The sequence below is a fragment of the Pygoscelis adeliae genome, unplaced genomic scaffold (genome assembly GCF_000699105.1).
Source record: "Pygoscelis adeliae isolate BGI_AS28 unplaced genomic scaffold, ASM69910v1 Scaffold71, whole genome shotgun sequence".
Lineage (NCBI taxonomy): Eukaryota > Metazoa > Chordata > Aves > Sphenisciformes > Spheniscidae > Pygoscelis > Pygoscelis adeliae.
The window spans coordinates 12404022-12417202 of NW_008824356.1; the positions used below are offsets into that span (position 1 = coordinate 12404022).

General features: G+C 37.2%; 1 protein-coding gene across 1 annotated transcript in view; it reads left to right on the forward strand.

Moving 5' to 3' along the window:
* Positions 1-299: 299 nt before the first annotated feature.
* Positions 300-13181, forward strand: part of TDP1 (tyrosyl-DNA phosphodiesterase 1) — a 51455-nt gene continuing 38573 nt past the window's right edge. Inside the window, exons 1-8 of the mRNA XM_009319440.1 lie at positions 300-846; positions 2365-2408; positions 3059-3114; positions 4175-4271; positions 6481-6515; positions 8828-8920; positions 10555-10725; positions 12315-12393. Coding sequence (XP_009317715.1) covers positions 300-846; positions 2365-2408; positions 3059-3114; positions 4175-4271; positions 6481-6515; positions 8828-8920; positions 10555-10725; positions 12315-12393 — 1122 coding nt within the window. The remainder of the gene's footprint in view (positions 847-2364; positions 2409-3058; positions 3115-4174; positions 4272-6480; positions 6516-8827; positions 8921-10554; positions 10726-12314; positions 12394-13181) is intronic.

Here is a 13181-nt window from a genome sequence, read left to right on the forward strand (position 1 = left end):
CGCTGCCCTGTGCGTGTCCCTATCCTGGCCGGTTTTCCAGGTGCAGATTTCCATGTTAGCTGCTTCCCACTTGACGGTTGCTCCCATTGCACGTGTTTCTTTGTTTCCTGGGCACAGAAACAAATAAGCCTTGTGTGCTATGAAATTCTCCCGAGTCAGAAGTTGCATGGAGATTGTGCCAAATACAAAAAGCAAAGCTCCCTAGTAGTAAGCAAATGGAAGCTAGGAAGGAAAACAGATTTGAGCATAGCAAAAATGCACAATGTGTTTTGGTGTTTTGTTTTTTAATCCCTAGGAACATGCTTCAGGAAGGTGCACACGGAAAATGGACAGTATCTAGTAGTGATGAAAGTACTGAAGAAAATTCTGACGGTGAAAAACCATCTACATCTTCACTATTGGATGCTGCACGTGGCAGAACAAGTGGGCCACAATATCCATGCTCTGAAGCTAGGAAAGCTGCTCACAAGAGAAAAGCTTCTCCTCTGAAGCTCAGTGATAAAAAATTTTCTACAGAAATACCTCCAGCAGAAAAACAGAGAACTAGCCAAGAAGGCTTAGGCTGGTGTCTTTCTAGTAGTGATGAAGAGCCCGAAGATCACGAAAAGCATGCCCACAAAGAAACACTGAAAGAAGAAAGACATGATGCACTCAAAGAATATCCTCTGAATCTTCACAAAGATGACGAACTCTCAGAGAATCAGAAAGCAGAGGAGTATAATGAAACACCTAGTGAAGCCCAAGATACCTGGGATTTGTTGAATGGAGGAAACCCTTTCAGGTTTTTTCTCACTAAAGTCAGAGGAATTGAACAGAGCTATAATTCTGGAGCCCTGCACATAAAAGGTGAACAAGTGGCTTCTACAGAAGTGGGCTTTTAGGAGACTTGTTTGCAAGAGAATGCTTATTTTTAGTTTCTGGGTATCTTTAAATGCAGATATTTCTTGGTGTAACTAAGGCTTCGTATTCTAAATGTGCAAGTTGTAGGAATCGGTTCTGTTATCTTTGCCTTTCTCTTTTAGAAGTATAATGTATGAAGCATTAATTTGCTGATACTGATTCTGTTTTAACTTCTGAGTTACGCTGCACAAATCTCATGTGCATTTAGCCAAGGCAAATCATATTGTGCTTCTTATTGCTTGCTTTCTGTGTGTTATTCTGGGGAAAACCACTTGCCTTCATAGTCCTAGTATCCTAAAGGGATACTTTTCTTGGGTGCCTAACCATGCTCCCTGAGTAGTTGTTTGCACTTGTCTTCATGCTTCTGAGTGGTTTGGACCTAGTAATTCACTATTACTTGATGCAGTACAAGATAGTTTCAATTCAATTAGAAGTGAGTGTAAGTCAAGATGGAGTGAAGTCTTCAGTGTACAATACTGATGCTTCAGGAATGCTGTGTAGTTGTGGTTTGGTGTAAGGGGGAAGAGCTCTGTGCACCTCTAAACACCCCCTCATTCAGAAATGAAATCTCATACATCGCAAGACCAAATCAGAAACAAGCATTAATAGGAGATTTATGCACAGAAATACAGTAAAATGAGGCAGAAAAAATTTGTAGTTCTTTGAAGGAGATCAAATGACTGAAGACCTATACAACTAGGTTGTAACTTTTCCTCAACCTCATGTGCTCCCTATGAGCATTGATGATTGATGGCAGTCTGGTGTCAGAGACCTCACTTGCTTTACTGCTGTATGTCTTTATCTGCTTTGTGAATTCATTGTGGCTTTTGGCCTGTCCTCTCTTAGGACTAGTTGTCCTGCTAGGCAATTAGTTGAGCTGGTGGAGGAGCTGAGGTTTTTTTTTTTGTTTAACCTGCAAAACCAGATTTCTGTAGAGGTACGGCATGAAATATTTTGCCTATCCTAGAAGGTATTTGTAGGGTATGCTTAAAAGTTGCTGCTGTGCTTCAGTTATCGAGGTTATAATTCCTCAGTCAGGTTAGTTTTCTGTGTTACCATGAATGAACTAAGGATACACATATCCTACAATCAGTCTGCAACAGATAAGTCTTTAAGCATTAACTATGCCCTTATTGCTTCTACCCTGCCACAGTTCAAGCCCTCTCTATAGCGAGAGAGTAGTTTGTCACTTTCTCCATGTGATCTTAGTCTTTCTCCTAACAAGTTCTTAAAATTTGTTTTCTACTTTGAGAGGATTAATGTTTTTTATAAACATTAGACCATAAGGGTTTCACAGGGGAGTCAGTGACTTTAATATTCAAAACAGTAAACTTAATTGTGAACGTCCCTGTTACACCAAGCCTGTGAACAATCTGGCGCTTGTGTTGTGGTAGCTATCAAACTGTTCAAGATGTGAAATGTTTACTTGAACCTTTTTTACTCATGCTTTAATATTTTTAACAGATATTTTGTCTCCTCTTTTTGGGACTCTCATATCTTCTGCCCAGGTGAGTTTTCTGTTTGCCAAACTGATTTCAGTTGCTTATTTCACTTTATTATCCTTAAACTTGACAATCCATGTTTGTGCCATGTAGCTGTTATTAGCAGGGAACTCTAGTTTCCAACTGTACAACAACTTATTGAAATATAAAAAACATCCCATGTTCTGCTTAGAATTCAGGCAATTATAAGACTGCTTTCTGTCTCTGTTTTCGGGGAATGTGCAACTGAAAAATGCAGATTTATGTGCATGTAAATGATTTTTTTGAAAGAAAAAAGCCATGCAATCTAGGATTGATATTTTTGTTATTGCATAGAAGCTTTTGCTATCATTCATGGTATAAGCATGTGGCAAAGAGATGGTTCTTGAACCAAAGCTTTTACATTATGTGTATGTGATTCTTTTTTTCTGCATGTTAAATTTTATGAACAATAATACTTGCTTTTGAATAACTTAAGTTCATTCCTGAATTGTTAAGAGACATGAAAGAAAGCATGTGAAATTCAAAAATACACCTATTTTTAAAACATGCTGTATATGATGTAAGTGGTATTAAGTGATGACTTTATGTAGAAAGCTTTTTTGCTGTAGTTCGTTGTTCTGAAAAACTCTGCTTTTTCTTTTTAATGAGTCTGTTTTCTTTTTCTTATGTACAAGTTTAACTACTGTATAGATGTGGGATGGCTTGTAAGACAGTATCCGCAGGAATTCAGGTATGTCTATTTTATGAAGATTAAATGATACAGTTTCCTAATCATTCTGTTCATGCAAGTTGCTGTTATAACTGAATGATAAACACTTGTTTGCAGTTGCAAATTGTTGTTACCAATTGTGTATGTCTAGAGTCTTGGTTTTCCTTGTACATTTATTCCACAGTTGTTCTCTATTGATTTCTTGCCTCTTTTCAAGACTGTTAAATGGTCGGAGTTCAGTATGGCTGGTTTCTGATTTTTATTAATTAACACTTAGGAGGTCCCATTGTGGGCTGCGGCAACAATGCAGTAGATGACCTATAAAGATGGAACAAGAAGCTTGTTGCCATATAGTTTACTGAGCCAAGAGCAACGTAATGCAAGAGAAAGGAGGGAATGTAGGAAGGGCACAAGAAAACTATGTGAAAATGATCAGGATATGTCATGGATATGATATGGTTGGAGTTGCTGGATATTGTCGTGAAAGCAGTTCTTATGTTTGCTTGAAACTCCATTCTGATAATTGCAACCTACTGCAGATGAAGTGAGTGTATGACGTACAGTTTTCTCTTTTTTTTTTTTTTTTTTTATTTTACTGGAAATGCAGTAGAACAGAGTATTAGGAAGTGAACATGAAACTACTGCCAGAGTAGACCTAGCCCTCTCCTTTTTCCTCTCATTCTTCCCATCTTCTCCGTAAGGTAACAATGATTAAATTGTCTTAGATCCACACTGTGTATATCAATACTTTTGAGAGCTTTTATCTGTCTGTTTCTAGCTATACAGACAAGAGTTCCTTACAAGATCTTGTATTATTAGTTTCTACTTTGGTGTCTAATTTACTCCATGCTTCCTGGTTTCCCTTTTTTTTTTCCCATTGAAGTTTTCTAGTGTCTTTCTCTTAGAGGTCCTATTGTAGTTACTGCTTTTTTGAGTTAGTTAATAAGGCATATAGATTTTAGTGCCGTCTTCCTACAGGGCTACCAGACTTAGGGGCCAGAAGTCATAGCTACATGAAGGAGTGGTTTAGACTGATTACTAATTCATTTGATGTTTTAATAGTAATCTCCTTTTATTTAAGGAAGAAGCCATTGTTGATAGTTCATGGTGAAAAGAGAGAATCTAAAGCTGAACTGCTTGCACAAGCACGTCCTTATGAGAACATTAGCTTTTGTCAGGTAATTAACATTTGTATCATCCTTTGGTTGAAAGTAAGCCACCTGTTGCACTCAAAAATCTTGTTATGGATGAAGAGAGACACACCTTATATGAGAAGTCAAGAATTTCTTGTTATGCCGTAAGGAATATACTTACCAGGACTGTCCGAACATAGTAACTATGTTCGTGGTCTTCTGTGATTATGGTAGGCTGTCACCCGCAAAAGGTTTGCACAAAATGGTTGCCCCCAAAAATGTCATGGGGCTCATAGAAGCACTGCACACCTTCTCCACTAACATGTTGCACTCAGATTCTTGTAAGGGCTGAAAAGAAAGTACTTTTTGTGTAAAGTGCAGCACTTAGTCCTTGTGTCACTGTAATCTTAAGTCTCATCAAAGAATTATTATTTGTCCAAATGTTTTATGTAAGAAAATGCTGTTACAAATAGTCTCCATAATACTGTTTAAATTGCTATGAGCACGCTTCCTGGCACATGCTGTTTTCTCTCTGATGTTATACTTGCTCACTTGCTGTCCCCGAGTCCTAAAGCTTTTGGCTTCAGCCTGGGGAAGGGATGTGGTTATGGCAACTTGCCACTGTTTCAGGATTTTGCTGGGTGGAGTATGTTATTGATCATGGGGATATCTTACTCCCTGTTAGGAAGAGGATAATCTTGGTATTTTCTTCCTTCTCAGGCAGGCTGGTAACCCTGAGCTTCCTAGAGATTGCTGTGTTGATGCCAAACATAGTGAGTTCTCAAGGCCAGGATTTCTGGGCTGCTGTGTGCTATACTAATTAGGTGTTTGCACTAAGTTGTGGAGTAGCAACAATTTTAGATGAAGATTTCAAACATGTTAACAATAAATTCATGTTTTTGCATATAATGTTTCCTTTTCACACACAACAAGAATTTGAATGTAATACGTCCCATGTGATAAACTTGTCAGTGTAGTTAATAGTAAGTAGCAGGGGAAAATGGCGTTTGATTTTCCTATTTGGGTATACTGCTTCGTATTCTTCTGGTAGTCTACATGCATTCCATTATTTTAGTACCCCAAAACAAAATTGTAAGTATTTTAATCTTCTCCTCCATGCCCATATTAACTAGGCACAATGTTGGAGCCGTCACTGGCTAAAAGTATTTTCTTAACATCTGTAACTCATGTTTCATTCTCTCTCTAGAAATTGTGCTGTAAATACTCTTTAATAAGAGCAGAGAGCTGATAAAAAAACACTTCTGTCTGGCTTCTGTCCTTTTCTTTGCTATGTTAGCTGTTAAGCTGCTTGTAACAGTCATCGGTTGACACTGGAAGGGACCTCTGGAGGTCATCTGGTCCAACTCTCCTGCTCAAGTAGGGTCACTTAGAGCCAGTTGTCCAGGACAATGTTCAGATAGGTTTTAAATATCTCCAAGGAGGGAGACTCCACAATGTCTCTGGGCAACCCATGCCAGTGCTCAGTCACCTTCACAGTAAGAAAGTGTTTCCTGATGTTCAGAGGGAACCTCCTGTGTTTGTTTGTGCCCATTACCTCTGGTCCTGTCACTGGGCACCACTGAAAAGAGCCGGGCTCCATCCTCTTTGCACCCTCCCTTCAGATATTTGTATACAGTGATCAGATCCCCTCTGAGCCTTCTCTTCTCCAGGCTAAATAGTCCCAGCTCTCTCTGCCTTTCCTCATAGGAGAGTTGCTCCAGTCCCTTAAGTGTCTTAGTGGCCCTTCATTGGACTCTCTCCAGTATGTCTGTATCTCTCTTGTATGGGGGAGCCCAGAAATGGACCCAGTACTGTGGGTGTGGCCTCACCAGTGCTGAATAGAGGGGAAGGATCACCTCCCTCAACCTGCTGGCAACACTCCTAACACAGCCCAGGACACTGTTAGTCATCTTTGCTGCAAGGGCACATTGCTGGCTCCTGTTCAACTTTGCGTCCAGCAGGACCCTCAGGTGCTTTTCTGCAAGGCTAACTGTTTCTGAAAATATTGCTGGTAAGAGACCAGAAATTCTGCTGGAGCAGTTCCAGCGCAAAGAGTTGCATTGCCATTTGAAGTCTGACTTCTAGAAATTAGCACATTTAAAGGTGTTGAGGGGAAAAATAATGTATTTTGTGATCTGTCCACTAGAGAGCAGTGGAATGAAACGAAATGAAGGAGCACCTCTCCTCCTTTAACATTCTTGCATATAGGAATGCACAATATGAATTTTTAATGATCAACTTTTTAATTTTATAGGCTAAACTGGACATTGCCTTTGGAACTCACCATACGTAAGTAACACTATGAAGCAGAAAGCTGCACTTCTAAAGATGACCGTGGAGTTGGTACATGCAGTTACCATAATTGGACTAGTAACTAGTGTCTAGTGTCTTAAAGTATTTATGGGATAGGAAGATAGATTATTACTGTTTATGAAAACATAATTCTGAAGGCCTAATGTATATTGATGAAATGTAAAAGTAGTATCTTTCATGTTCTATGTGTATCTGTTTCATTTATCTGCAAGTTATTTTAAAGCCATAAAACTGGGTTTCCTAGAAGTTGTTGAGTCTTAAAGAAAAATTTCTTTACTTATTTTGTATTTATAGATGATAGGATTGTTCTAGTTTAAGGAAACAGATCAGCTATTAGGTAGATACAAGATGTGCAAGTTAGACAGTTGAAGTCAGTGAACTACAGGTCCTGGCTCTTAACTCATGCCTTAATACCGAAACTGTAATGCAGACTTGATCAGTCATTGGCAGGTTGGACACAACACCGATTTACTGCTTAGTTTTGCAGTTAACATGGATGATCTGGAAATAATTAATGAATTTTGGGGTCTTTTCAAAGAAAAAACTTTAATTTGATATTATAGAAGTGTCACAAAGGGAATTTTGTAGATTGCAAGCTACAGATAAGAACAGATTTAATCTTAATGTCTTGTAGCGAAGATCTTTTGTTTCAGGGCACTGTAGTATTTTTAATCAATCCTTTTGTATAACTCGTTTTATAAAACATGACATTACGTTAAAACATTGATCTGAAATGCCCACTGAGGGTATATCTGTATTCCTGGTAGAAAGCATACTGACCTCCTCATTGCCTGTTTGGAGAGGAATATGTAAATGAAGGAAAGAAATCAGCATTTTAAAAATGAGTCTTGCTTCTCTTTCAGATTTAGTGAGGGACATAGAAGGAATTGAGGTTGTTTTTCAAATTTATCATTTTTAAAGCTTTAGCTTATTTTTGCTTAAGCAGTAGCTCTCGTCCTCTGTATGCTCAACTTTAATTTTTTTTTTTTTTCTTCCACCACACTTTGGGATAAATAAGTGATAGTGATGTTAAATGCTACACTTTAACCCTATATTTTAAAGGGTTGTTTTGGGTAGTGTATCTCTGAATGCATGTTCCACTGCAGATGGAACACAAGTGGGTAGCAGACCAGCAAATCCCATCTTGGTGGGTAATGAAACAATTTTTGCCAAGAGAAGCTTAACAGATTTCACTTCATCAAATATAAAGACTTAAATTCACGTCATTCCTGTTGTATGGTGCAAAACTTAAATTAGATGTCAGTGATTTTTTTTTTTTGAGGTAGTGGTGTTTTGGTCAGTTATCACTTTTATATACCTTAATCTTGCACTTCATTTTGCTGTAAAATACTTATTTTACTGTCAACTCAATTTGTGCTTAGATCAAGGCATAACACAGATGTGGGGAACTATTTTATAGTTAGGGCGTCTTGTATATTGCATAAACTATGCAGTAAGCACAGGAAAACGTGCAGGCACTTGAATGTTAGTTTGCTGAACTCTAACATTAAAAGCAGGAATTACTGAATAAATCATTGTCTAAATTTGAGCCTGATACAATTTGCGTAGCTTTATCTTGCCATGGGACAGCACTGAAAATAAAGGTGTTTCCTTAGTTTTCATTCTTGAGCATTGGTTTCTATGGAAACCATCTCATCCTTCAGGGTCACATGGATATGCTGTCTTTGCACAACTTTTGAAAACTTGTATATGAAAATTTGAGCACTTACGTTACAAAAAATACAGATTTTTTTTAACTCAGTTACTAGTTTTAAAACTCCTTTGTGCTGTAGCTTGAGTTTAGATTTATGGTAGATAAATAGCTTTTTTGCCATCCCAATGGTTAGTTACCTACATATTTTATTTTAAAAGTTGTCAGTTTAAGGGAATAGAACTAGGTTTTAATGAATTCAGCTATAAGCAAAGGCCTTTTAGTCTTCCTTAATTCTTTTTTTAACTATCTGCAAAGGAATAAGTTTATCTGAAGAACATAGCAAATATAGAAAGTGTTCTGTAAATATTAATTTTTGCTTTGGGAAATCAGTTGCATGAGATGTTAAGCTGTACTCTGGAATATATTGTATGATGCTGCTGACAAAATATACAGGATAGTCTAATGACTGCCATGTGAGTTTGGCATGCACATGGATTGAAGTCTAAGTGCTTGCGCTATGCAGAACAAATGTTTTGAAAATAATTATCTTGGAACATTTTAATGAATTGTTAATTTATCGCCTACTCTCAGTGTACTTGAAACAGATGAAGTGTTATATTTTTTTTTTTTAAAGGAAAATGATGTTGTTGTTATATGAAGAAGGTCTTCGAGTTGTGATACATACATCCAATCTTATTGCTGAAGATTGGCACCAGAAAACTCAGGGGTAAGCAACAATCTCTAGCAGGTGTATGTTTACTTTAATACTTTCTGTAGGTATCTGCTACTGCTGGAGACCAGATACTAGGTCAGATGTTCCAGTGCTGGAAGTCTTACGCTCCTAAGATAGAGCTATCCTGCAGAAAAAAAAACCAAATCTAGAATGGTGGTGGCTAAGCCTGAACTCTACTTGCTTTCTACTGTAAACAAAATTATGTCCTGAGCTGGCTGTTACCTTAAATTCAGTCTGACTGATTTAAGATCATTTATTATGCCATGCTGTCTCTTTATGGAAAAAACTACCTAGCTATAAAGTACTCTTCATACAAATCTGAAGCAGCTGTTTAAAAGTTATCTTAAAACTGCAAGAATAATGTGAATGTGCAGATGTTCTGCTTCTGCTGTGACTGTATCTAGAATGTAACCTGGTAAATGCTGGGCATCATTGGTTCCTTAATACAGTAGATGACCCAGTATCCTTTCCTTGGAAGGAATTTTCTTCCTCATTTTTTTGGTAGAAGTTTTTAAACGTAATGGCCAGCTTGGGACATAGTCCTATTTTTTGTGCTCTAAACAAAACTAAGTGACGTGTTAATATAAGGCTCCTCAACCTCTTGTTTTCTTTTTTATGGGAGCATTTCTTAGTTAGATCTCCACAGTAACTCAGGGTATAAGATTTCTTCATCAAACTAACTGTAAATACTTTTTCAGAAGTTACTATCATCTTGACATCCATTTTGCTGCCATTAAATATGGCAAGGTTTTGAGGCTTTTCACTTGTCTGAGGCAAGCTCTCATAAGGGTTTTTGAGTGGCAAAACTATAACCACTGATTTTTTGCCTTAAATCTTTTACTTAGGGATGGCTTTAGTATCTTTTGGCAGTTAGCTTTTCAGAAAGCCAAGAAGGCATGAAAATATCTGTTTGGGATGCTTAACAAGTTGCCCTACTTGTCAAACATGAAAAACAGTTTTCTTTTTAGCTTTTGCACTCTGCAATAATATGTTGTATCACCAGTATGATGGTTCACTGGCTTCTCTGTTTTATAGGCTTCTGAATTACAAAGGATAGTATCAACACGTTGTAAAGTTGATAATGCAGAACCTTTGGTTTCCATGGCTACAATAATGTGTGACTGGAAAGAAATGCTAGATATTTTCCCTGCATAGTGCCCACCCTATTTTATTCTGATGGAAGTTCTGGCGAGGCAAGTTATCATTGTGGGCTACTCTTCAAACTATGCAGAACTTTCAGGTGCCCTAATTGGTGTTTTTCTATATCATTACACAAACCACTAGCTTAGCAGAATGCGTTGCAGTGTTCTGTTCATACAGGAAAATCTTGATGAAAGGACTACTGGTCGGTAAGTCTGAGCCTGGCCTGTTTAACAGTGATGAAAGCTGCAAATGTATGCATGGATAAATGTGTTGAGACTGATGTTTTCATTTGAAAGTACTAGTTTTGTGGTATTGAGTATAAGACTCGACGATTCTGTAATTGTACAGTAGAGGCAAGTTGCTTTATAGTTAGTATCACAATAAATCTGCCTAGTATTCATTTAGGACCTTCAGATGTGCTTTAATCACTTACTAAAACCATGTGTTAATGTGTGGTGTCCTTGTTTTTGTGGCTTTGTTTTTAGAATATGGCTAAGCCCTTTATATCCAAGGCTACCTCAGGGAAGAACTATTTCTGCTGGTGAATCTGAAACTAATTTTAAATCTGACCTAATAAGTTACTTGATGGCTTACAATTCTCCTACGCTCAAGGAATGGATAGATCTGATTCAAGAACATGATTTATCAGAGACAAGGTATATGCTATCTTGTGCTTATAGTAACTTGCATACTTTTTTTCCAAAAAATTAAACATCTCTGTTAGGATTTATTAGACCATGGGTTTGCGTTGTAAGCTTACCTTGTTTCAGACTGAAGTGTTTAAACATGAGTCTAACTTTAGGCAGTTTTTTAAATCTAATGCAGATTATGTTGAATTGACCAACTTCTAGTTTTATAAACATACATTTTAAAGGAATGAAAAAAGGTGCATGAGCAGTAACTTGACAGAAGTTAGCTGTAAGTAATAGGGACCCAGAGTTTCATTTAAGTTAGTTTGGCTTACATATTTGCTCCAATAAAATTACCATTGGAAAAAACTGAGTTGTATTTGGTTTGTCATGTAAGTGGGATCATATAAGCGAAGGTTATTGTAATGGGGATTTTATTAAGAATAGGCTTCTATACTTTTAAGGCAAAGTTCAATCCATATACATATGTATAGAATTTTGCCCATTACAGGCATGGATCGTGTCTGGTAGGCAATGTAATGTTAAGCAGTAATACGCTTTGTCTTGAAACAGTCTTCTCTGATATCATATTGCTGATATTACTTAAAGTAATTCAGGATGCTTTATTCTAATAGGTACATCCTGCATTTCCACTGAAATATGGTATTTACTTCAGAAAGTGCAAATCTTCTTGGCTGCTTAATAGCAGTTTTAGAAGCTGGCAAAAAAATTCTGAAAAGAAAAGCTGAAAAAGGTCATAAACTGTGGTGGATATAGAGACTGAAACCTTGTCTAGTTTAATGTATAAAATCCATGGAATCTTACAAGATTGGAGGGGGAAAAAAAGTATGTACCTTATAGTCAAGTAAGATAACAGCCTGAACTGCTGTTCTTATTCACTTGGTCATCTGCATGAGCTTGGACAGGCTGGCTGAGTGAGCCCTAGCTGATGTGAGTTTATTGCACGGGTTATGGAAAAGTCACTTATTAAGATGAGGATCAGTTCCTTGCCATATAAAATGTGTAGGGGACATTCATTCATGGATAAAGCTAGGCATGAGATGCAGTAAGGAACAGCTGCTTAAACCATCTGTTTGTTATGACTCTAGGCAGGTCTGTTCTCTGTTTTCAGGACAAAGTCAAACAGGTTACTAAACAATTATTGGGAAGACAATTGAAAAAGCTGTATTTTGCATCTGAGCTATTAGGTGCCGAAACGAAATCTCATACCTGAATCTGCTGATTTGGATGTAGCAATAGATTGGCTTTACTCAAAATTACATGCCCCGTTCTGTGCCAAACGAGCTATTTGCATTTGTTGCTGACATCATCTATCTTCTGCGTTTTTGTACACAGAAATATATGCAGTTCCTGTCTATGCTATAGAACAGCCTGGTGGTGCATGACAGCCATATAGAATGCTAATAATAAATTATACAGCTGAAAATCCACTTTTCTTTATATTGTGAATCTTAAGTGTGAAAGATTAAATATTTCTGGCTGCACTTCTGTGTTCAACCTTGCTGATAGGTTTTACTTAAATACCTTAATACTTTACAAACCAAAACACTCCAGAGCTGCAAATAACTTGGTGTTGTGTTTTTTTCTTTCTGTAGAGTGTATCTGCTTGGTTCTACCCCTGGACGATATCAGGGTAGTGATAAAGAAAAGTGGGGTCATCTTAGGCTCAGAAAGGTACTAGAACTGTAACCTTTTCTGTTAATATCCTTTTAACTGTAAATAAAATTTTGGAGAGCATTCTTTAGTTCCTTTCGATTTTTCCAGCTATGATCAGCAATCTTTTAATACATTGTTACAGTTTAAGTTAGCAATAACATAAGCTTGCAATTTATGACAGTGTAGACTTTGCACGTAATATTCCTGGACATTATTACCATGGTCAGCTTGTGGTCTGAATTGTCATGTGCTTACAGATGGCTGAGGAGGCACCATCAGTCAAATGACTTACTAGCTGCTGTTGGTGTTTCTAACAAGTGTGACACTATCAAAATCCAGTCTTCTGTGACTGGGAACCAAATACAGCCTTTTTCAAAGGCACTCACTGAGGAAAGATGTGTTGATACAGACTTGCCTGCACTTAGGGAACAGACTTATTTACTTAAAAGTTAAGGGCTATTACAGTTTCTTTTTCCCTAATGACCTGGCAAAAAAAATCAAATTAAAAACCAGTTTGCACATAGCTGATGTCATCAATTCAGTCAGGTTTTTAGTTTTGTTCTACTACATTTCTAAGATCTTGATTTTTTTTTTTTTTTAATCAACTGAATAATTAGGAATGTGCTTTTTTTTTTACCCCCACCCCCTCCCACATTATTTAGATAAGCCATAATGGTAAATCTTCATACAAGATTGCATATCTCAAGTTCGTATGGCCCCTTCTTTTTCAGTATTTATTTAGAATCAGGTAAAGTATTCCATGTCATCTGTTAAATGCCTCTCATAATTGGGGAATTTTCAACCTG